This window comes from Ascidiella aspersa, chromosome 3 (assembly GCF_963924565.1).
Source record: "Ascidiella aspersa chromosome 3, kaAscAspe10.2, whole genome shotgun sequence".
Lineage (NCBI taxonomy): Eukaryota > Metazoa > Chordata > Ascidiacea > Phlebobranchia > Ascidiidae > Ascidiella > Ascidiella aspersa.
Genome location: NC_139449.1, coordinates 25,273,184 through 25,298,450, shown reverse-complemented (window position 1 = coordinate 25,298,450; position 25,267 = coordinate 25,273,184). Strand labels below are relative to the sequence as shown.

The 25,267-nt window shown below is 35.2% G+C and overlaps 6 protein-coding genes across 6 annotated transcripts; all 6 read right to left on the bottom strand.

The window, feature by feature from the left end:
* Positions 1-210: 210 nt before the first annotated feature.
* LOC146161101 (mRNA turnover protein 4 homolog) lies at positions 211-2,289 on the bottom strand. The gene is made up of 7 exons (XM_083384132.1): positions 1,946-2,289; positions 1,815-1,873; positions 1,636-1,739; positions 1,369-1,518; positions 1,139-1,290; positions 736-812; positions 211-610 (listed from the first exon to the last, which is right to left on the bottom strand). The coding sequence occupies exons 1-7, from the start codon at positions 1,971-1,973 to the stop codon at positions 308-310; spliced, it is 873 nt and encodes a 290-aa protein (XP_083240258.1). The 5' UTR covers positions 1,974-2,289; the 3' UTR covers positions 211-307.
* A 143-nt stretch (positions 2,290-2,432) lies between these two features.
* LOC146161100 (nucleoporin 88-like) lies at positions 2,433-7,125 on the bottom strand. Its single transcript, XM_083386024.1, has 13 exons — positions 6,829-7,125; positions 6,550-6,719; positions 6,110-6,349; positions 5,804-5,986; positions 5,417-5,615; positions 5,078-5,234; positions 4,616-4,752; positions 4,365-4,522; positions 4,074-4,223; positions 3,826-4,017; positions 3,579-3,711; positions 3,150-3,367; positions 2,433-3,070 (listed from the first exon to the last, which is right to left on the bottom strand). The coding sequence occupies exons 1-13, from the start codon at positions 7,045-7,047 to the stop codon at positions 3,007-3,009; spliced, it is 2,220 nt and encodes a 739-aa protein (XP_083242150.1). The 5' UTR covers positions 7,048-7,125; the 3' UTR covers positions 2,433-3,006.
* LOC146161099 (uncharacterized) lies at positions 7,084-8,546 on the bottom strand. Its single transcript, XM_083386025.1, has one exon. The coding sequence runs from the start codon at positions 8,209-8,211 to the stop codon at positions 7,441-7,443; it is 771 nt and encodes a 256-aa protein (XP_083242151.1). The 5' UTR covers positions 8,212-8,546; the 3' UTR covers positions 7,084-7,440.
* A 608-nt stretch (positions 8,547-9,154) lies between these two features.
* Positions 9,155-10,291, bottom strand: LOC146161098 (uncharacterized). Its single transcript, XM_083386026.1, has one exon. It carries the CDS (start codon positions 10,224-10,226, stop codon positions 9,444-9,446), a length of 783 nt encoding a protein of 260 aa, XP_083242152.1. The 5' UTR covers positions 10,227-10,291; the 3' UTR covers positions 9,155-9,443.
* A 1,706-nt stretch (positions 10,292-11,997) lies between these two features.
* LOC146161097 (pyrroline-5-carboxylate reductase 1, mitochondrial-like) lies at positions 11,998-14,609 on the bottom strand. The gene is made up of 8 exons (XM_083386103.1): positions 14,462-14,609; positions 14,310-14,380; positions 14,037-14,216; positions 13,739-13,823; positions 13,504-13,631; positions 13,327-13,419; positions 12,747-12,910; positions 11,998-12,576 (listed from the first exon to the last, which is right to left on the bottom strand). The coding sequence occupies exons 1-8, from the start codon at positions 14,571-14,573 to the stop codon at positions 12,453-12,455; spliced, it is 957 nt and encodes a 318-aa protein (XP_083242229.1). The 5' UTR covers positions 14,574-14,609; the 3' UTR covers positions 11,998-12,452.
* Positions 14,610-17,332: 2,723 nt separating this feature from the next.
* LOC146161096 (E3 ubiquitin-protein ligase rfwd3.L-like) lies at positions 17,333-21,675 on the bottom strand. The gene is made up of 9 exons (XM_083385086.1): positions 20,801-21,675; positions 20,558-20,719; positions 20,307-20,421; positions 19,974-20,172; positions 19,594-19,744; positions 18,974-19,150; positions 18,640-18,869; positions 18,038-18,276; positions 17,333-17,537 (listed from the first exon to the last, which is right to left on the bottom strand). The coding sequence occupies exons 1-9, from the start codon at positions 21,673-21,675 to the stop codon at positions 17,388-17,390; spliced, it is 2,298 nt and encodes a 765-aa protein (XP_083241212.1). The 3' UTR covers positions 17,333-17,387.
* Positions 21,676-25,267: the final 3,592 nt, after the last annotated feature.

Below are 25,267 nucleotides of genomic sequence, written 5' to 3'. Positions count from 1 at the left end.
ACACATGTTAGCAAATTGTTTGGGCGATTTATTGCTGTGATTGTAGGCTCTGTGGGGTAGATTAAGATTAATCCCTTCCCCAAACAAAACCAAGGTTATTTTATTTAATAAAAATATACTAGGATTCGCTATTCTGGATTCGTTATTCTAGATTCGAAACCTATTATTCTAGAATACCTTGGGATTCTACTTTGAACATCCCTAACTGTAATACTTATTAATGTTGATGCAAGATTAAAAAACACTGCTACTTGGTCTAACCTTAAATAACATAGCAATTAACAACAAACTGGTAAGTATGCACATTTTATTTCTTTTTATTTCTGGTTGACCTCCTAAGTTTTGGGGTTTCGGGCTCTGGCGCATTATTGTTCACTTCGATAACTGCAAGAGGCTGTGGTGGTGATGGTGGGACTTCCAGGGTGTCATCTACTGTCATGTCGCTGACTGGCTCCACATAATCGTACTCCTGGTCATCTGCAGTAACTCTGACTTTGTTGAATACTTTTTCACGGGATATCACTTCAAAGTTTTCGCATTCACCAGTGCTTTTGTCCCACATGCATTTTATATCGATGCTGAACTGGGCCATGACAATGTTCAGGAGTTTCTAAAATATGGAAAAACTACATCAAAATGTGGTACCATTACTAATAAGTTGAAAATAGGTTTAAAGTTTAAACACATTAAATTATTAATTATAATTGCGTAATCTTAAATAAGTCCGGTTCTTACCAAAATTTTACATTGTTCTGGAGTTAGCGTTTCACCATCTTTACATACTGTGTAGGCTTGCAACATTGTAACTATTCCTAAAATAAAATAATGAAATAATTACAAAGCCATCTTCAAACTAGTGTCTGGAAAAATCATAATGTGACAAATGTAAGCTTAAGCAGTTACTTGAGCTAGTTTCTCATACTGTTTTTATAAATTTCAGACACCAAATTTTTAAACAAATTATCAGAATTATGAACTTTTGCCAATTTGAATATGATTTTAATCGACTCCGGTTTGTTATTTTAAATCTTGTTCACATTGTAGAAACTCTGTTAATCACCTGACAAAGTATATCCCATACACACTTAAACTAAGGTGGGTAACTGGGTATGTCAACTGATATAATGAACAGTTTTACCTTTCTTGAGTGCCACTGGCAAGCCCAAACGTCTTAAATGTGGTTCAATTGCATGAGAAAATTGGGTAAGGGGCCCTTCATCAAGCTCAACAGTGCAACTTGCAATGTTACCTGCTCTTGCATGGTCATGTTGTGAATATTCTTGAAACCACCTAAACAAAATTCAGCCATTTAATAGCATGGTTCACTGTACTGACTCGGGTTTAAACGAGTTGTAGCAACTCACTTACTGCTGAACTTCGTCTTTAGACTTGCTTGTGAATAAAATACCGACTTCATTTTCAAGTTTGGCAGAGAGTTTATGCAGTCCGGTCATAATTTCTGTTTCTGGGCTTTTGCCAAATGCGATTGACATCACCTTATTTTTACCGAAGAAAAATCTAGTAAACAAAAGATTTTAAAATTATCATTATAAAGTAATACGGTATTAAATAAGGTACACCTGGTCACACGAGGATATGTAGTAACATTGAACAACAAATCAGGCAACACTTTACCTGCTATGCTTCCAGGAGTTGCGCACTTCCTTTAACTTGCTGTTGCGCATATTGCAAACACTAAATACAAAAGCACGGTCATACAGGTTGAGGCACTTTCTCACCTAAAAGCAGTTTTTGAAGTTTCATTCAATCACACCAAGAAAATTTTGTTTTTTGAAAAGTTAAAAGCAACCTACCTCATCCACAAGATTCTTTTTGGCATCCAACCCTTTCTTTTTTGTTTGTGTTAGGGAAACTAAAAATATAAACACATTAAAACATATTTTAGTCCCATGATTCATTATCTTTTACAAAATTAATAACCTACCTTTTTTGTCGCGTTTAGATTTCGGCATTTTTTTACTAAGTTACAAATTCAATAAAGATAGAAAAGGTAGGAACAGCAACAATATGTTTTAAAGTTCTCTATGTTTAGTAACAATGCTGGAAAAACATTAAAATTTAAATAAACAAAAAACACACTGGTAGCATTTTAAACACAATGGAATACATTAAGGTAGTAATCCTCAACTGTGCGCTGCTGGACAACAATAAGCTAATCTTATTACAAATAGGGATGTACGAATTTTTAATAATATTATGGTAAAACTGATAACATTATGGTATTTATCTATAGCATTTTTTTAAAGGTCAGTTGTCAAGTTAGATTTTATTGTTTGGTAGAAAGTTTTTAGCGAATATTTATAATTTTTTAAGTTTGAAAACAACTATAATAAGAAAACTGTCAGCCGCTTGCTTTAAAATAGTTTATCCATTTAAATGTAGGAAGCAAAACAAAAAAAACTTCGCCACGTTATCAGTTGTACATGCGTAAAATATTGCTGCTTAATACAGACCATTAAAATCTTATTTAGATTTTCTCAGCGAGCGCGCGACAAACTTAAAGATACTATATTAGTCAAACGTGTACAAACCTATTTCAAAACACAACCAAGACACAGGCGCGGCACATTTTTCCTGTACCTTTACAATTCAATAAATACATGTGTTAAAAAATTGCCTTAATCCGGACCATTAGCAACGTGCGTAAATGTTTTGTTGATAGGTAAAGATGTATTAAATTGTACGATCAATGCGTTGAACCGGAGCACTTAACGTAACTTTTCCTGCCGTTTTAACATTTATACACAACTAAAGCAATCTGCATACATTTCTTTCTACAATTTAAATCTACAAAAAAAAACGTGAAAATAAAGTACGTCGCTTGGAACGTTTATTAGACTGGACACGAGGCGACAAATCGATTTAACACACTCATTCAACCGCTTGGTCATTGGCCGAAGTCCGGGCTTGTGGCCAGGTTTGTCTCTTTACAGCTTCTTACACAAGCCACAGCATATCATCAAAACGAATGACAACTCTACTTCTTCATAGACCAACTTGAATGTTAAGGTTGTTAAGTTTCTTTATCAATTCGTGGATTTTATCTCCTCTGTTAGTCAAAAAAATAATTTCATTGCATATAAATTTAACCATAGTCTAAATTAGGTTCGAAACATCGTAAAACTTACTCATCAAATAGGATTTGTTTGTATTTTTCAATTTGCACTGAAGATCGTGTCGATTCAGTGCCTTTTGATGAACCTGGTGGTGTAAAGCCTCCATCGTCTGCTTTGCGATATTGTTTATCCTGATATTCTTGTTTTATTTTTAACTGTTTAATGTGGTTGTCTATTTGGTGAAGCTTGTCTGAGATGACTTTTAGTTCTTTTCCCATTTCAATTTCCGCCTATTAAAAAAATAATAATAAAATAGAATTTTGATACAGACTTGAGAGATGTTACCAGTAATCGGAATATGTAATCACCACAAATAAACTACAAAAACATTGATAAATATTCTACAAAGATACAAACACAGTTTGCAATTACTTGAAAGATTGTTTCAATACCATTTTGGTAAATGTGGCCCTATAAAGCGTAAAAAGATGAGGCACATACCCTTGAAAGAGTGGGGTCACGATCTTTAACCATTTTAGTGACAGTTTCAACTCGTTGTCTCAATATCTCTTGTCTCTCTTGGCAATCTTCATAGTCATTTGCAATTTGTGACGCTGAATCTGTCAAATGCTCTCTAAACAAATACACATTCATTTTACAAAAAAATACAAACGGAAGTTTTTTGTTAAGGTAAAAGTAACGTTTTAGACAGTTATTGCTAACTATATTTAAATGACTATTGGGAGACCTGAATTGATCCAGAGATTCAAGGTCGTCGTGCTGTTGTGCTTTCTGCTCTTTCAAAAGTGTCACCCGCTTTGAAATTGCATCTCGTGCAAGTTTTTGCTTTAGGATATATTCGTCTCTTAAAACCTGTGTTGCTCGTGTGACGAGTTGTAGACATTCTCTTTCATTTGATGCACTGTCCCAGTCTCCAGCCCTGAATTGGAAACGCTTGTTAAGACTGTAGACTTATAAATTTTTATTTTTTTTTACCTGATAAGAGGTTGTGAGAGATTCCGTTTCAAAATAGACTGTATGTGTTCTTGAAAACTTGATTCAATTACTTTGTTCGGAACTGTTGACACCAGGTTGGCATCAGGTTTGTCAGAATTTAACAGCAATGGATCAGGAGTAAAGCTACTCCTAAAATTTCAAACAATAAATTTAATAATCACCGAAAAAAATAAATATCATAAGCTACTTTTGTAAATTGCATACAAATTTGTGACTCAGATTTAAATAGAAAATTCATTTAAAAAGGGTTCAAACAATAGAGTGTCTTACAAGAGTGGCAGTAAAGTGCATTTACAATCAGCGGTAAGACATAATATGGCAGGACCAAACAAGGGGTCACATGAAATGGTGAATCCTTTGATTGGACAAGGCGGTGAGGACTGTGTTGGTTTTGTGCACATGACATGCTCCACTGTGCAGGGTTCATCCTGCAAATAAATAAGCTATATATCAAAAAAAAACTTTGGTTGTGTGCAAATTATACATATCAGGTATTTTTACTTTATATAATAATTGCTTACATGCGTAACATCTGTAAGAATGTCTTTGTTATCATCATCTTCCTGGAGAAAGGCATTCATCTTGCTAATCCATGGTAAAACAACCGAGTGAACACCAACAGATGTACAGCAATGGTACCGAGAGGAAAGCACTGGATCTAATAATTAATAGCAAGAGTTGGTCATATGCTATTAAGATTTAAAAATGCCTAAATTGCCACAAAGTGTAACTTTTTTAATTAATACAAAGAATTATGACTTTCAGTTGAGTGAAGATTGTATAAATGGCGAATAAAAAGTTGTTGATTATCTGCAAATAACAAAAGGTCAACCATGGAGTACTAATAAAATGCATTTTTAACAGACTTATACAACATTTTACATTCTTTGTTTAAAAAAAATGCTAGACATTTATGATAGAACACATGTTCTCTAAAGTTGCTACCCATACTGTTTTCGTAAAATAAAAGAATTTTGTGAGACCTCCAAATAAAATGATTGGATAACTGTCGATGTTGTCTTCTTCCATAGTCAAATCCATTTCAAGTTCGACAGTTTCGTAAACATACAATGTAGGGGGAGTAAGCTCTTCAAGCAATGATGTTACCCGCTGTACGGTGCTGAATCTTGAGCCAAGTGTCTACACCAGTTTAAAACAACTAAATTTACTATCCTTAGAAAAAACTTAACAAAATAAACAAATTTAATTTGGTTTAGTTAATAGTAACGAACCATTATGTCATAAATCAAACGTTGACTATTCTATCAAATCTATATTATTCTTTAATTTCTATTCCCAGCTTGAAATACTATGATTGTTACCTCATTAGCAGTTTCTATATCACTTTCATTGTTGCTTGTCCATAAAGCAATGCAGTGATGTAGCTTTCCCATTGAGGTTGCAAGAACAATGGTAGTTGGTGATGTAGGTAAAACCCGAATGGAACAGGAGTCCATTCCATAGTTATCCTCTGCCCTTGGTAGCATTATCAAAGGACCTTGCAAGTGACCTTTACTAAACCTTGTACAAAAAATAAATTACAATGCAACAGATATAAGTTTTATAGCATATGTACAATGATTAAATCTAGTTTAAAAGTACTACAAAAAACAGTATTATTAGTAAATTAAATTCATTTGTATAAAACTATATATAGAATATAATTTAATTGCGGTAAAGTAACAAGCAAATAGAAATAAAAACCTCACTTATTGTTTGTCAATGATGTTAGAAGCATTAGAACATCACCATTGCCCTGAAGGAGGTAAATTGGCTGGAGTTGGACAACTTCTGGAGCCTTACCAAGCTTTGAATGTTTTGGTATATAATCGAAAACTGGGCCAAAGTCAAATCCAATCACAGTCTCTCCAAGGCCAGTTGTCACAGAGTACCTAATAAACATTAGTTTCTTGTCCTAAACTGACATTAAACAATATTGTTAAATAGTATCAACAACATGAAAAACAATAAAATTAACGACTATTGATATCAAATAAGAACTTTACATCACTCACATTGATAGGAGTGATATTCTGGAAGCATTCATCGACATGTTGTTGTCAACTGCAGGAATTAGTTTGTGCATTTGCAAAGGAGCCTGGAGGTCTGACTGAATGTTAAAGATGCGTAAGACATTGTCTGACGTGAGAAGACAGATATGTGGTGATGGACTGGTAGCCAAGGGATACCAAGAGGCCTGAATCAACTGCACTGAAAGGTTGGTGATAAAGAACCTTTCAGCCAACGGAAAGCACCTGGTAAATCATTATAAAGAGATCATCAAAGTTTCTTTTTTTAATTTTCTCTTCTTATTTGTTGATCAATATAAAATAGTATTTAAAGCATGTGTATCACAATTTGTGAAAAAATAATTTAATAGTAAACACTGTTCTGCCTTATAGTTTTTGTAAGCACCCTTTATAACAGATTAATTATATTACGTTGACAAACTCACTTGCAAATAATGGTTTCTTTTCCTCCCTCATACTCTGCCTGTCTGCCCCATCTATGAGGCAGAGTCAATATAGACAGGCCCCTACTACCTGTTAATGCAATGTGAGTGCATTGAGAATCAAACAAAATCCGATTGACCTTGAACATTGGCGGGTTGTGGCACATTAAAACCTAGGTTAAATGCATGAAAAGATAAACAGAATAATATGATTGGTAGTAACTATGGTCCAGTATTAAGAAAACTTTCCTGAAAGGAAAAAAATCTTCGATGCTAACCAACCTGTATTTTGGTTGTTTGCGGTTCTTCCAAAGTGGCTCTGAGATTAGTGACCAACAAGCAGCTTCGACTGTTGTTCCAAACAAATAAATTTCCATTGTGAATGTGGAGCAACTGATCACTGTCTGTGTTGTTGCTTTTCTTATTATGTTCACTGGTGCCATCATCCTTAAAAATTGGATGCTGACCAAGCATCTCATTTAACCGTTGAGCTCCAAACATATCTTTTGTTACTATGCTCAATTATAACTAAAGACCCTTAAATAGAAAATAAATAGTTAAAAATGCATAAATTTACCATTTCATAATATGTATATTAAATTTATGAAGTTTTAAGGTATACAACTGAAATGACAATAAACTATCAGATCGCTTTTGAATAACAATTTAAAATGACAAGTGTTTACAATTTGGCAGTTCATTAGTTTTTTCTTGCCTTCAAATCAAGTACAACAGGTGTACAGCTTATATAAATGTTTTTACATGGCGTGATTTGCAAGTGGTTGCATTTTGTAGTTTAAATCAATTTTATCCAATTCAAATTATGTAAAATTGTTTTTATAACTAATCATTTAAAAATAATATCTAACAATACGCTAGTTTCAAAAAATGTTCCTATTTGTCACTACTTTCATAGGAGCTGGACATTTTAAATTTTAACATAACAGAAGACAAGCGATAAAATTCTGAAACTGGGTCATCTTTGTCATAAGCATAAAGAATAAAAAGAGTTGTCAGGGCTGATGTAATTCCCAGCAATAGACATATTATGACCACAATTTCAGTTTTAACAACAAATGCTTTCCTATTTATTTCATGCGAGGCAAACTGAGGCCCTCCACCTCCATGAGTTCGTGAATTTTCCCAGTGCTCTTTCCAAAATTCACTATCCAACTCTTTCTGCATTTGTCGCTGAGCCCTAGAAGTTCCATAGGAATTGTGATAGTCAGTCCACCGATCTGCACTTTTCCAAGCCTTGTCATATGCTTTGTAGGGGTTTTTGAAGTTTTTGGATCTTAGTGGATTTACAACAGTTGAGTCAGCCGTAGTTCCAGGACTGGCTTCATCCCTTGACCTATTAAATATATTAGAGCTGACAGGCAAGCCGGCATCATACATTTTTCTTGAAAGAGGCTTACTTAAAACCTTATAAGCTTCATTTATTACAACAAAGTCATTGTGAGTGTCACTTCCTTCTGGTGAAGAGTCAGGATGCAGTTCTTTAGATTTTTCAACAAATGCGTCTCTGATTTCTTTAGAAGTGGCAGTATTTGACACACCAAGAATGTTATAATAATTGTTCGATGCTTCAAAAGAAAGATTACGCATATAACCTAAATAATTAATCCAACTTTGGTGGGCAAAGAGTTTTTTTAATTTAAACATCCCTGGTACTTTTTATTGCAAATCATTTCCAATGTCTTGCACACCTATTAAAAACAGCAATATAAGTCCGACAAACATTATTATTATTACTTGTTGGCAAATTTTAAGAAACAATTTAAAAAAAATAGATTTTTAAAACAAGAAATACATTATTTTAACAAATAATGTTAACAGCATATTAGTCTCAAAAACACTGTAGCCTAATGCCAAAACGCTTATCGAGATAAAAAATCCTATTACATTTCTATAAATAGACTCTAAAGATAAATACACTCTTATAGATACACCTTATTTCTTTAACTTAAATATAATTAACAACACTATTACTAACGCTTAAAATGTAAAACAATTAGTCAGTGCGCTCTTGACTGTCTGTCACATTTAGTTTTTGGTTTAATCTTAATATTTCGTTATCTCTTATAGACAACTTTTGCATATGCCTTACTCTGCCCTCATACTTTCGGGCAGTGGGCTGATAAATTATAAACCACCAAAAAATGCAGGCATATGATATCACAGTAAATACAATTAAAGGTAAAAACTTCCTTAAATGGTTCATTTTATTTTCATGGGTGTCTTGTTCATTCCAGTTGTTATAATTGCTGGTTTTATGATGGTATTTATTGTGAAACACATTGGGTGAAACTTCACTCTGGCGATCATACATTTGCCGCTTTTTGCAATCTCCCAAAATGCCGTAGGCCTCACTTGCTTTGACAAACTGTTGGTGAGTATCTCTTTTGTTCACATTTACATCAGGATGTAGTTCTTTGACTTTCCTTAGATAGGCTTTACGGATATCATCATTGGTTGCCGACCTTTTAAGACCAAGGGTTTTATAATGGCTGCTTCTTAGAAGGCAACAATTGAAACATTGTATTTTAAGTTGATCGATCAACTGATTGCTTCCTTTAAGCTTTGACTGAAGGAGCTGACTGCTGGGCATTTTATATAGTTTTCAATACCAAGTAAAAAACATATTTAAAACTATAAAAACATAATATATTAAAACATGGTGAACCTTTAAGAGATTAAATCCTTCTAGGACAAACAATGTGTTAAAGAAATTTGCAGGTTAATACATTATAAACTTTAGTTGAATTACTTTGCTAAAACTAAAAACATTTCATTCAGTTAGTGAATTCATATTGTGCAAAACACACATGGGATTTGGCATTACAGAAATTTACTGAGCATTTGTTATATTCATTAATTGTATTAAAAATATATTTTTAGGCATCCTCAAGTTCTATGTTCTGATTAGATATCGGCAAATCTTTGTGATTTCTTTTTGAAAATTCGATATTAGAATAATCTTTTTCTGAAAATTGAAATGTAGTCATCTGGCGTTGATTGTTAATGGCCAATGAAATGCGCACAAATAAAACAAAAAATAAACAGCCTAAAAACATAACAATTACACTGGGGTTAAATGGTTCCTTTCCAGGATATGCTTTCTGTTTTTTATTATATGTTTGATAGTTTTGATTGTATACCCGTTTCCAATAAGCATTTAATGGATCACGCTGGGAAAAATCTTCGGCTTGAAAAGGATTTTGGCGTGAGTTTCTATAATTAGTTCGATTAAAGTTATTAAAGCTATCCCTGGATGTAAAGTTGTGTTGGTTTTGCCTTTCCCACTGTCTCCAAACATCTTCAGGCGTTGATTGAGATCTGCTTCTCCAGTTTTGTCTAGTTTGTGTCTGTTTAGAATACATCCCAAACCGTTGGTCATATTCACGTCTTTTCGAAGGATTGCTCAGCACTGAGTATGCTTCATTTATCTTTACGAATTTTTCGTGTAGTGTTTTGTCTCCTGGGTTTCTGTCTGGGTGCAATTCTTTACATTTCTGAAGGTAAATTTTTTTTATCTCTTCAGATGATGCAGAGCTCTTTAATCCCAATAAGCTGTAATAATCCGAACACAACAGTTTGGAAACAAGCAAACGGCGTTTTTGAACTTTAATTGTTTTAGTAAATATACCCTTGAACAAGTCTTTGGACCTTAGGTACATTTTAACCTAAAAAGCAAAATTTGCTTACATACTGCCCTCAAATATTTATTATTTTAGATTGCATACATTGGTATTATTTAACACAATCACCACACCACTAAACACATTTTTATTTTGTATAAGTGGTGCCGCAAAAACATACATATAATTATAAACCATAAAATACTGCAAAGCAAATAACCTTGATTATGATGATAAATATATTAGCATTCTATTTTTTTTACAACAAACCTTTGTGGGAAATTCCCTAAAATTATATATTTTGTTTGCAATGAGAATAAGTCCAAATACAAACTAATTGGTTTAAATTAAACGTAACAGCAACTTGTCTACTGGAGTGTGGCAAATTAAACTAAATTAACGCAGGATTCTAAATGGTTTCACGTTGTCTAAAGAGGAATTTACTTGATTCGTTTCGTCTCTTTATCGTACATGGTAAATGTACATTGCTATGCTTGCGCCATTCATCAAGTTCGTTTGACCCCTATGAAGTTCTACAAATCGGGCGAGATGCCAACGAAACAACAATAAAAAATGCCTATATCAAATTATCCAAACAATATCATCCCGACAGGAACCCTGGTCATAACAAAAGCAGTGAAATGTTTATTAGAATACAAAACTCATATAGGTTAATTATGGAACAGCTTGCAGAACACAAAGGTAAACTATAAGTACCACTAGTATTATCAGTTAACAGCTTTTTCAGCGATATGTGTTTTAATTTACAACAACCTATAATAAAGTTTGCCTTCATCGGGCTTATTGACAGGGCTGCGGAGCAGGACTCAAGTAAGACTTCATAAAACTACCAGAGTCCAGGGTGCACATGTACATTACTAAATTTTGAACCTCATAAGGCCGCAAACTGTAAAGGTGGAACAATTTTCAACCATCAATTGTGGTTGATAAATTATGACACCCCTATGAGTGGATTTCTAAATATCCACCTTAATTGTGTGAAATACAGCCTGTAGAATCAGACTCTGGACTCCACGAAAAGTTGGTTTCTGTTTATTGTAAACTGACCATGCAGCCCTGCTTATTGACAATAACCCTAGTGATACAGTATAAAAATAGCACTATAAACACCTAAAGAAAAAAACACAACAGCAGCCAAAAAGCAATTTTAACTGTTAAGCTATTCAATGTATATAAAAATATAAATGATGATTATAAATTTTGTTATTTCAAAGATATTGGCGAGGATTCCAACGACGTAAAATATTCTTTTACAATATCACCAAGTGGCATTGAAAATGAACCTGAAAGACGCTTTGGTCGAATACAAGGAAATACTATTGGGTTCTTTGCGTCTATAGCTTTATGTTTTAGTGTTCTTCTTGCCTTCTATTTAGTGGTAGGTTTTTCTTTGTTGTTTAGATGGAGTAGTGGGTAAACCTATTGTTTTATTACCAGGAAAAAAAACAAAAAGTTGGTATGACACCCACAAAGGAAGAACAACTAATTGAGTCATATAAACGTCACTTCATTCATCAACAAAATGAGGAAATAGAGTTAGAAGCAAGATGTAATGATTTGCAAAAGAAACTCGAAAGGTTCCGTATTTATCCAGGATCATTATAGACAGTGTATATGAATGTTAATGTCTTCCTATATTTATGAGTGTTAATCAATGTACCTTAAAAAAATACATCAGTTTTCAGGGAACTGTTTTTACTGCAACATATAATTAAAAAACATTTGAGTGTCTATCTGAATCAAAGTGCTACTTTCTAGAAAATAACCATGATACCCCAAAACAGTGATTGCAAATCCATTGAGGCCGGACTGAAATAAACCAATAATGGAAATGATTTTATTACATAGTTCTTTCCCTGTAACAAAAACTTAAAAAATGTGTATATCTGTAATTGCTTATTTTAAACCGTGTCATTATAATAGATTTAACCTTGAATAACCTACAAAATAAAATTAATTAATTGGAATCCTTAAATCTTATAGATAAATAATCGGAGGATAAATGTTCAAAATGCTTTGATTTCTTTAGTTTACCTGTGAGTATATACAAATAAATATGCTGATGTTTTTATTGTTGGGCACCATAAGTACAGCACAAATAAGGTTACTTGACAATGGTGAGCAGACATGAATGGCAGTTAAGCACTATAAGGATGGTGATAACTCATAAAAAATATTTAGAAAAGCACGATAAACAAAGTAGTAAAAGCACTAAGTCTAGTTTTCTTTGGCATAGCGATTAGATCAATCAGTCTTTTTGTATAAGCCATTGCTTTCTAAAATGTTTTGCAGATGAAGACCTTCTCTGATGCTCTTTTTTATTGCCTCTGTGTCAGTTTCTTTTTCAGAGCCCTGAATCTGCAGTTCCCTGAATTAAAAGGGAAAATTGCAATAATTTTACAAATTGAATTTGCCTATTAAAGAAAATTTTTAACTAAAAAAAAAATGTTGATAAAGCTTTATTATTTCGCAACTTAAAAAAACAATACACATTAAATCAGAATGATCACAAATATGAGATCGGTAAGTTTTTAATACCTTGTTCGTACACAAGATGCCTCAACAGCATCAATCAGAAGACTTCTAAAACCTCCTTTTTCTAAATGATGCAAGGCATATATAGTAGCTCCTTCTGGTGAACAGATGGCATCTTTCAGCTCTCCTGGGTGCTTTCCAGTTTCTAGTAGCATCCTTCCGGCACCCTGGTAAAATATACTGATTTATGAAAATTTTCTTTTTAAAGAGATGTATTTTAGTATTTTTCTTTTTGTTTCGCATCCAGAAGCTAAGGTGCTAAAGTTTTGTGTTTACTGTGTGTGGCAGAGCAAATGCAAGTCTTAAAAATAAATTTCAACTGAAAATAACTTTATGGATGGTTGTGCCACAAACATTTTAAGAAAATCAAGAGGTGATTTATCAACAAAGAATGTGTTTTCTTGTTTATTGGCATTTTTATCCAGCACTATATTGTGGTGCATTATAGCACGGTTGATTTTCATGTTTTATTTGACCCAAAGTGAAATTTGAGTTTGTTGTAAAGGGTCACTTCACAGGGCCAAATCACAGAATACATGCACATTTCTATTTCTACATAACACTCTTTCAATATTATGCATACAATTAAAGTTTGAGCTCCCAGTCTCATTGCAAGTCCTCTTGGTAGACCCATCTTTACTGCTCCATCTGAAAGTGCTTCAACTGCTTCAAAGGCCTAAGTATACAAACACCACTATTATTTAATCCTAAATGATTTGAAAAAAATGTTTATTTTAAATAGATTAATTTTATTACTGACATATGCTGGTCCTGATCCGCTAAGTCCAGTGATAGCATCAATGTTTGACTCTTCAACTTCCTCCACTGTCCCAACCCTACCAAATATTTCTTCTATAGCATCACCTTCTACTGTCGATGCATTTTTACCTGCAAATTTAAAACCAGTAGTTTAAACACCAAACATTCAAGTAACTTTTTATTTAAGTTAATTGAACAGCATTTAAGTTAATTTAATTTTATTACTTTTTTCATACCAGAAGCATATACAGTTGCTGCCTCTTTCACTGCACAGCACGTATTTGTCATTGCCCTCATGACTTTAGCATGATCTGGAAGTTTCTGTAGAAAAAGAGGGGTATTGATTTAGACAGATTTTATTCCTTGCCACAAATAAACAGTGTTTGTTGTACTTAATTGTAATCTGTGACTACTTGGTATACCACATCATTTAGCATAAATCTCAAATTTAATTTTAAACCAAACATATATTAAAAGAAATATTTGCAAATTAAAAAAACACCGGCAAAATATACATTCAACCAAGTTGTGGACCTTTTCTATCGCTGAGATGTTCACACCTGCCGCAAAGGAAATGACAACATGGTCCTTAGTTATCGTACTGCTCAGCTCATCTAGTACAAAAGGCATAATCTTTGGTTTTAAAGCAAGGATCAAAATGTTACTTTTGTCCACAGTAACTTTGTTGTTAGGGGAAAAACGAACACCCAATTCCTGACAATAGATAGAAAAATAGGTATCAGTTAAAAAAGAGGCAGTTCACAGCAGTGCAAGAAATTGTGAATAAATATTTACAAAATTCCGTACCTTTAACTCTTTAACAGTAGATTTCTTTGTTTCTGGTGAGCTTGCATATATCTGACTAGCTCTTATAGTTCCTAAATATGTATAAAAAATAAATAACAATGGTTGTATAACTTATTGAAAACAGAGCTTATAGATGAATTAGGTCAACTTACCAGATTTGATTAAGCCTTGTGCCATGTACAAGGCTAAATTTCCAGCACCAATAAATCCAATGTTAGTGTTAATTGCTTTTAAGAGTATGGAAGATCCCGATTTGGCACTCATGATAGTTGTCAATATAAGTCTTAATTATAGAAAACAAAAATCTAAAAATAGTTTAAATATCATTATATTGGAACACATAATGTGTTATTTACCAATGCCATAAAATACATAGAGTAGGGGTGTCCAACTCAAACATTCGGACATGCCAATTTTTATCTTATAACTTCTTCCCGTGCCAAAGTTTAGCAACTATTTTTTTTCTAATATTATAAGTGATTTTAGACAAAAATAAAAACAGTACAAAGTTATAATATCAGAAGTAATTGTTTGTTGTCGTAATTGCTGGGGTTGTTTTATACTGTGAATAAAGAATGACAATTGGCTGAATTCTTTGGGGGCTTGCGTGCCATTTTTTATTAGGTCGTATGCCACATTTGGCATGCATGCCTTATGTTGGACACCCCTGACACGAGTAAAAGCCCTGGGGTACCAGTGCAATTTATACCTTTTTTTCACATATATTTACAATTTATTCCCCTTGAGTTTTGTTTCAAGAGATATAGGATGATTGGTATTTGTTATGCACTGCTTAATAGAATTTACAATAAAATTAACCAAGACAGAAGATAAAATCAACCCATCAAAAATATAATTTAAGCTAATTTGTCTATTATTATTGTTTGTTTTTTATTCATGCCAATATAGTTCTAGGACTGACTGGAGTGACTGCATTCCTATTTGTGGCCATTAATGATTCACAATGAAATTCTAGCGCTGGTCTAGAATCCTACCACAACGTTGAAATGATTATTAAGCAATGCATAATATGTGGGTTAGGGTGTCGGTTAGTGTTTGGGTGTGGGTAGGTCAAGTAATATTGTTTAACACTATTACTGGACTCACCCAAACCCAAACGCTAACCGGCACCCTAACCCAAATAATGTTCGTTGTGGTAGGATTCTAGACGAGCGCCGAAATTCTTAATATAATACGCCAGAAAGGGCTATTTACAATTGTAAATTTTTTAACAAACATTCCACGTTCAAGATCTTTGGCGTAAAACGACTAGAGAGAAATCGTACAGAATATCACGCCTTACAAAATGTTCTACAAGCTATACAAAGCTACAGTTTAAAATTATAAAACTCCAAGACTACCTAATAATACAACCGGCCACTGTGGAAAGCATGGCAAGTGCACCCGCGAGATTAGATTTTTTCAACCTTTTAAAAGTGCACCCCGAAATCTGAACTGCACCCCAAATATTTAAAACGCTTACGTGGAATACGTTTACAGTGCAATGTATGCAATACAGAGTGCTTTGGAAAATCATAAAGTGCACCCGAGGTGTACTTTTTTGACGTTTCTTGCACCCGGCCACCCGAATTTTTTCGGCCGTGCACCCGCGAGATCTCGTTGAGATCTGCCATACTTTCCAGCAGTGACAACCGGTAGTTTTGGTGTTATGCCAGCCAAATTGCCACATGTTTACAAAAAGCAATTCACTGAAGCGAATCATCAGCTGATAAATAATGTAATTTAGACCGAATGTTGTTCTTTTTTGAACGGTTTACCGCTAAAGATTTTTAATAAGAGTGGTGGGATTCCTTTTTTGTCAGTTGGTTCTGTCACAAAAGTATTATTTTTAGGCAAAAATTTAATGATTTTAAATAAATCTTTCGATGTACCATTCGCTTATACAGAAAACTATTAAATTTCGTTGATTTCGGGCACAGTATACAAAGAACTTTAATAGGCATAAAACAAGCAACTACTAAAACACACTTAACGTGTTCAAGGTTTTACAGTTTTCTTGATGCCTTCCAGTTTTGCGATGTTGTTTAATATGGAATGAGAATAGCATGACGATTGTTAAAAAGCGATTTAGGTATTTAATCACTTGGGGGTCGTGACTCTGCCTCCTTAATTTATGTGTTTTAACTAACATAAATGTTGAATATAATTTACTATTAAATATATGCAGAGCTATCACCAATTGCGATTTATAAAAAAGCTAAATTAATTTATAATCCAAGACGATAACCACATACCTTGTGTAAAAGAAACTTTATTGATCTATTGTTAATTACTACCAGCGCCCAACGAAATTAGTATTTTTAGCATACAGGTGAGCTTATGGTAAACTGTTATATAATTGTTTTTAAAATAAAAACAAATATATATTGACAAAATCGTAGCAGCTGACTAATTGTTGCATCATTTGGGAATTTTCTCCGCTGAAGACTGAATTTTAATTGTATAGTAAGTGTTTTTTAATATAGAAGAAAGTGTAAACACTCGAAAAGATTACGATATGTTACGTTAGTTTAAAATAGGACCACCTTCTTTATTTGCAAGTGGCTACATCAACTCAAAGACATCGCGGCGTACATTTTAACAATGCACATTTCGTGCATTATATTTCAAAATGATCGTGCCGATCGATTTTGAAAACTTATTATTTTTCTTTTGGATTGCAAAAAAGTTCCCAACAAAGATTAATTATTTATAAGGCACTAACAATTCGTGACATATTATTATGTTACACCAGTGGTGAAAGTAAGCCGGAACGGCGCTCCGGAAAAATAATTGCTGCAGGAATGCTGTAGGTACCTGTAACTCTTTTAACAGGCCATAAGATTTCGGTGGCATATTTGTGCACTACTTTAAACGATAACCTAAGGTTCCCCTTATAGAAGCGGTTCTTAACCCTTTCTAACTTGGCGAATTCCACATTTTTGCTCTAGCTTTTAGCAACTAGGCTTTAAATAACGCAAGAGCGAAGCTCCCAAATCGTGTTGGTCGAATACAAGCACGAGTAAATTACGACAAATAAAATAACACTTGAAGGTAGAAATTGAATAACGATCAGTGTCACCGAAGGACGTAGACCCTCAGCGCCTGTTCGTTGAGTGTGGCAAGAAGTTGCGTTTGCGAGTTTGTGCGAATCGAAACGACGTCCAGCGGCGGAAGTCCATCGCACTGCAGCGTCTGCACCAGTCTGCACTGAGTTGCATCGTAAACCTACGAAAAACGATTGCAGATGGGCATGTTTACCAAAGCAATCTACAACAACCGAACTTTGCTTTATAGCATCGTCGCGCGCGTCATTATTAAGGTCAGCATAACACTTTTATGATTGAAACAAACAAAAAACAGTAAGGGTCACTAAAATATTTTTGTTTAGTATTTCATTTCAACGACAGTAGTCTTTCGTAATTAGACAAAACTTCGACGATTCATTATTATCGATTAAAACAAACGGCAGCGCAGGGCTAGTTCACTAATGAAAATGCGCGACAATAGCACCAGAGTGAGAAAACATTTGTACTGTATTATCCCATTCTCTAGATCAGAACTAAATTGAATAACGGGGAAGTCCATGCGTCCTGGTATGCAAGTGTATTGCTGGCAATATTTCCTCATTTTCCGTTGTATACTTCACCGGCCGATTACAGCCAGCGCAGACACGTTTCAGCAAATAAAAAAATCCCTGAACGGTTTTCCTACACTGCAACACTTACCTGAACGACTTTCTTCGCCTCGTCGCACACGCAGGCCGTCAGCTGCTGTCCGCCGCCAGACTCGGAAGGCAGGGCGAAGAGGGCGTTGCGGGTGAGCACCTTGTGCGTTTGGCCTCCTCGGAACGTGTGCACAGCGTTGCAGGACACCGCGGGCGCCTCGCTGCTGCGTCTGGTCACCCCGGCGCTGCCGGTGCATCGCAGCTCGCACAAGATGTGAGAGGTGGTCGGGTAACTGCGACCTGCGGCAAATAAAACACCCGAATGGATAAGGTGTAAAAATGCTTACTTTTTTACATGTTTTCTTGATCTTTTCCGTAGATTTTGGGCAAACTCTGTTAAACCCATTTAACTGCCCACAAACAACACTGAAATTTGACAATTTGGTGATGCAGTCAATCGTCAGCGAGAATTGCCTTTAAAATCTATTTTGGTTTAAGCGAAAGCTCCCATAGGTGATCCAAAAGTTTTTATGCTACCCACGTGCTTTTGTAAGATTATCTATATTGCACAAAACTAAACACAGTCTGTATCCACAACGAGTGTGGTGTGTGCGATTTCAATTCTTAAAAATTGGCGACTTTGATTTGAACTTCTGTACTAACCTGGCCGAAAGGTGACGAGGCAGTGCTGCGTATCATTGCAATACTGTAGCCCGCTGCAGCTTCCGGCTTCAAGAGGTAGAATGGTAGGCTTAAAGTCGGCAATCTCCCCCGAGCCGTCGACGTCCTGCCAGAACATAGCGCCTTCCAGCGTGCTGGTCAAGAGGCCGCCATGGCCGCGGAAGGTTTCGGTGCACGACGGAGGGACGTGGTACAGAGATACCACGGGGCATCTGACAATAAATACTTATGGGTAATCAAGACAAATTTCCTTATTGAGTCGCACCATTTTTTCCAACAAGTTAATGTATTCAAGTTTAACCGAATTTCGTAAAACCTTGAGGTAGTATTTTCCAACGTCGATATGGCATCTGCGGTATTTCTCAAGTCGAATTGCATGTAGCTACCATTACTCAGTCCAGCATAAATCATATTGCTGTCAGCTTTGTTCCAAGAGCAACTCCAGATGGGCTTCTTCAATTTGTATTCATGAATCTTGGTATTACCTCCCAAGCTGTGTTTGCAACAGATATGGTTAAATAAAAGAACTTATCGAATATAGGGTCATGCCCTTTACAGTGGCGTATACTGGGAGGTCGGGGGACCTATTATTCATTTAAGTCAGACGGAAAATAGGGGAATTCTCTCATTTAAAAATTCGGGACTTTCATCTTTTTAGATTTCTTGAAACGCACCTGGCTATTTATATACAACATTTATCTTTCCGAAAATAATAAGAATATTAAAGTTTTAAAAATATATTTATGTTGTATTTTATTCGTTAAAATAAGTTTCTCACAATCTCTGAATGTGTAAATAACTATGTTGCAACATTATTTTGTATTTTTTTTAGTAAAAGAAAAGGCAGCGCCAATGTGTTTGTCACTTTCTAAATAACTCAAAACATGCATAACATTATCTATATAGCAACTCAGCTTAACCAACTTAATTTCTTACTCTGTGATTCTTAAATTCCCATCCTGTGATGCAGTAAGCAAGCGGTTCTCATGGTGCGGACTAAACCTTATGTCTTTTATAGGTTTTTGATGTAGCAGTGTGAAATATCCACTTTTGAAATCCACAGCACTGAGCTTTTTAACACCAAACCCTAAACCGTATACAACCAATCGACAAACTAAAAAAGTGTCTTAGCAAAGGTAATAGAAGTGTCACAGTTTTGTAAATCTTCACCCTACTTGGCATTGTTACTAATAAACTGAATATATACCAAATATACCATAGGACTCCTGAATACAAATAGCAACACAATATGCATGTTAAATATAATCTTGCAGAAAAGATTTTTTGTATGCCTAAAATACAAAGCTAAATTTTACCATTCATGAAATTTGCATGGGGGCTTGGTTGGGATACTGCAAAATACCCAGCTTGCTCATCAAAAGCCATTACACGACAACCTCCACCAGAATGAATAAGAACATTTTTCTTCCACTCATACAATCTACCACGAGAAGCAGGGGTCATTGCTGATGACGCACTTGGTGATGCACATTGGTCAGGGAGTGTGGTCATGCTCTGCACATCAAATAACACACTGTGCTGATTGTGTGTTATAAAAACAACAACTTTTACTTTGCTTTTATAATTAATTTGCCTATATTGGTCACTATGTTTCCTTCTGTTATTTTCAGCCTTATATTAACTGGCACCTTCATTTGTTTTTTAAGTCTGTTGCACTCCTCCATTGCCATTGTGTACTGAAGGCGAACTTTTGCTAGTTCCATTTCTCTTTCTCTTTTTTCATTTTTTGCTTGGTCCGCAGTCCTACAAAAATACATATATACAGCATAACAGTGAAAAATAAGTTGAAAGTTAGTTATCAAGTAAGATATCTTTGTTAAACCTTAATTGGTTTTGATTATTTATTTGTTATGCAGTAAGACGTTATACAAGTGCCAACCTTAAAGCTTGCTCTAGATCTGTTGTGTCAATCGCTCGTAGCTTCTTTGCATAGATAATTCTGATGTCTGACCTTTTGGCTTTGGAATTACACTGTGGACATTTCTGATGACTGTCTTTGAGCCAACGTTCAACACACTTTTGGCCAAATAAATGACCACACCTGTAAGAAATGAGAGATATTGTGGTTCAAGGCCAGTCTCTTATCATTTTTATGTTTACTAATAGTCTTAAAACAACCAACCTCAGTGACACTAATCTGTGTCTTCCACTGTTGGTCCATTTTTCAAAACAAATTGGGCAACATATTCCCTCATCGTCATCGTCACTACTGTTTGCATCCTTCGCACATTTCTTTGAGCTTGTCTGTGTTGAAGGCGATGACAATTTCCGCTTTGTTGATGTACATGGCCTATCAGGTCCAGGTGCATTAACTCTAAAGTCATTTTGTGTGCTTAAGTCAGAGCCAGCAGCAATTCTTTCAACTGCAGTTTCAGGGTTCATAGTGTTAGAGACTGAAGATGCTGTTACAGCTTGTTGTGCTGGATTTTCTGAGCCAGAAGATAAATGTTCTTCGTTGGTAGGTGTTGTTGACCTGCTGGACGAAACAGAGCTAACTGTACTTGATGCAGTTGTTTCTCCTTCCTCTCTACCATAATCATCAAATGGGCTTGCCATGCCTTCTGCAAAGTGATGAATGGCCCTGGTGTTTCTGGAATGAGAATTTAAATTTAAAACAGGAAATCTGGAATTTAGTTCACCCTCCCCTGCTACTTCTAACAGAGTGCGAGTACTTGAATCACTATGGGAGCTTTCATCAAACTCTGTCCCACTGCTTGCTGTTGTTGTTTGGCCAGATGTGGCACTAGATTCTGAAAGTGTCTCTTCATGCGTTTGGCGTAATTCAAAGTCAGAGCTCTGGTTTTCCAGTGTAAGCCCAGATGACCCATAGACTATCTCCAACCCTGGTGTATCTTCATCTGAAGAAATGTCAATAGTATAGTCATATCTTGATGTCGGGTGTAGATCCACAGCATCATTTGGTACTCCAGTAAGGGGAAATAACCAGTCATCTTCTGCATCTGAACCAGCATTTTCGTCAAAAGTAGTGTCTGACATTCTAAATCTATATTGGATATAATTGTTTAGCATACATATGTTAAATAACTGGAGATGATTAAAACCAAATAGTACCAAGTGTTGCTTAATATTAAAAAATTGTACTTGTTTCTGACATGCCCCATACGTGGCTAAAACAAATGCACATAAAATCATTATATTGTGCAATCATTTTTTACATATCTAAAATATGGCCTAAACAAGTAGAAACTAAGTCATTTAACTATGAAAATCATGGGGTAAAATGTTTCTCCAATTTAAATAAAGGTGAATACCAACCTGGGTGGTGTCAGCAGTCAGAGTTGGTTACCAACCGGGTTTCAGAACTAATTCATTTACTGCCATATAAATTTTATCCAATAACTTCACAGAGCTGCGCAAATTTTAATAACAACCTTATAACGGCCACAAACTTTAAGTTACTAAAACATCTCCCTCTCACACTACTCAGAGTTTCCAATTTGATGCACACCTTAGGCTCGGAATACTTTCACAACTCAAACTCTTTTCCGAAATTTAGGTGTGCAAGTTACTAATCGACAAATCGGAAAAGTATGGCAGATCTCAACGAGATCTTGCAGGTGCACGGCGAAAAAATCCAGGAGACCGGGTGCAACAAAGGTAAAAAATGCACTTCAGTTGCACTTATTAATTTTCTGATGCACTCTGTATTGCTTACATTTCACTGTAATTGTATGCCGATGCCATAAACAAGGGTTAAGGGTGCACAACTGTTTTACATATTCGGGGTGCACCTTTTGCAAGGTTGAAAATATTTTTCCATAGTGCCTAATTGAGTTGTGCACAGATTTTTGATAAAATATAGAGGCTGTTTAAACATTTATGGAAAGTCTAGCAAGTGCACCCACAATTTTTTTCACAAGACTCAACCTGCACCCCTAGAAATGAATATGCACCCGGTTTTCCCATATGTTAAACTGTACACTGCACTTTACACTACAATTTCCTATATATGTTACACAAAATTTTTTGGCCTTGCACCCTTTCTAGATGGGATATTGGGTGTATTCAAATACCCGTGCAAAGTGGGCAAATAGCCGACAGAATGCAGTAGGGGTCTATAACCTGGGGTTTGCTCGACCTATGAGGCCCTGACTATGTTATAGAACAGGGTTCGGCAACCTTTTTCTCGTCGCTGGCCTAAACCAAACTCAGAAATGACTCTGCATGCCGCGCAAAATGTTAAGTAAGAATTGTGTTTTTGAAATGTTAGAACAACTGTAAATCAGGCAGGCCTTGGATATTTTTTGCACTTAAAGACGTGTTTAATAACATTTACATACGCAGTAAAGTGTTGCGCAAAGCGCGAAAAAAAGCGTTTGTTTGGTTTAAAATTCGAGTTCACCTGTCGTTATCCATACTACTAATGAAAAATGTAATATAACTACTTTGAGGAAACGCGATGACATTTAAAGCTAATCTAGCTCTGTGTTTGTTAATCGTTTTAAGTCAAGGCGCACCTGGCGATCTAAGCGAGCGCGATTTTTTTTGTTTAAATTCTTGCAAGTTTTTATTATTGCCGACAATAAAAAAATGTTAATATTTTTGAATACGTTTTCCGTTTTTTCGCGACGCATCTGGAAGCCTTCCACGGCGCAACGGTAAAGAAGCGCTGATCTGGTCAAAAGACAGCATCAAAACGTAAACAAACCGGACGTAAAATGAACATTCGCACGAAGCGCGAAAATTTTTCGCAATTACGTAGTAAAAATAGTCAAAAAGTATGTGAAATGGACTTGTCTAAGTTTGTCAAAGAGGCGGCGGGCCGTAGGTTGCCGACCCCTGTTAGAGAATGTGCACTACCGAAACACAACAGATGTCAAAAAGCGTCTTATATAGACTTTACTAACTTGAATTCAAACGTAGGACTAGGAGTACGAGTGGTATAAAACAAGATTATACCTTACTAGATACTACAATAGCTTGTTATTTAAAAGTTATTTAAAAAAACAGATTTTTTAGAAAAAATAGAACAAATTTAAATTGTAAAAAAAAACGTCAAGATGAGATGTTCGATTGTATTCAATCAACCGTGCTACAAGTAAACATTTCATTTTTTTAGGGATTGTTATTTAAAAAAAAAATGTTATCCTAATAGACGAATGTAAATAGCATGTTGAACTTAATAATGAAATAATTTCACAAAAATAGAAGCAGAGATATATAATAATTACTTTGATGGAAGGATATTGGAATTTAACGCATGACTGATATAAATACGCTGAGAAGCCATAGGTAGTGTAGTATTTTGTCGCTGGTAAAACAGAGGGAAAACCCCAGAAAATTCGCGCTAAAAAATGTAAGAAACTTATTTAGCGACTATCGTATTTTGATTTTTTCTGGAGCCATGGATCATGGCTACTATTCCGTGATTATTTTTACCCTAAATTTCTAGTCCCAAATTTTCCACGACTTGGTTTCATTGAATAGCTTTATTGAGACATCCAACAGCTCTTAGCTCACAGCTGTCAAATCGCGTGTTTATGTTTTTCATTAACTAAGTTAGGTTGCACTTCAAAACGTCGGCTAAGGCGAGGGATGGCGAACGCACATCGTGACCCACAACAGATTTTTAATGACCCACTTGTCTCTTTAGGAATACCGAAATGTTATCAAACATTTTCAGGAATTTTCAGAAAAGGATAAATGTAAAAAAACAATTCTTCGTTAGCTAGCACTATACTGTTAAATCAGTGCTACTCAATCTGAGGGTCGTGCAAAAGCGTTTTAGAGGTGACGAGTAGGCTTACATTAACTGCACTTCAACAAATGCGTGCAGAAAAACATACAACCTAAAGCATTTTGTTTATCGCTGTAAAACATAAAGGGTGGCGATCCTTTAAGGGAAATTATGAGCTTGCAGCTTAAAAACTCTCAAAACCCTTGTGAAACCATGCTGAAAAGCTTTCTGCTGATATCTTGTAATCTAAGGAAAAAGCTGCAGCATTTGCTAACTATTTAGGTTCTTAATATTCGTGGATATCCCAATTTGGAAATCATACAAAAACCTTGATTACCAACCCAGATAATAACACTACGAACGACGCAGCAGCAGAGTTTCGCATACAATTAAATATATGACCCACTTGTGCATTTTGTAAGGATTAAGATCGTGTTTGTGGCTCGCGCAATTTAAAGGTTCGCCGTCCCTGGCTTAGGCTTGGAGGATTTGTCCTCTTTCCTGAAGAAAATTAAATAGTCGAGGTCAATTAAAATACCCAAATGGTCTTCTTTTGCATTTTGCGTTTTCTTGCTGATCTTTTTTTTTATATATTTTTATGTGACTTTTTGGCGTCGTCTTTTTCCGTTAAGAGTTATAGACTGTTATATTTGCGAGATAATAAATTATTTTAAAGTACGATAAATTACATTTTCGATGTACATTTTGAACAAAATTGTACTTGTACTGTTTCGGGCGACAAAAATATGGTAGGCCTGTCACGCCAAAATTGGTCCGGCCAAAATCGGTCCGGCCGGATCGATTTTGTTGTTGGAACAGCCACTAAAACAGGTCTGGCTAGGGTTAGGCCCATGGGCGCCCGCACGGGGGAAAGCCCCCCTGGAATTTCAA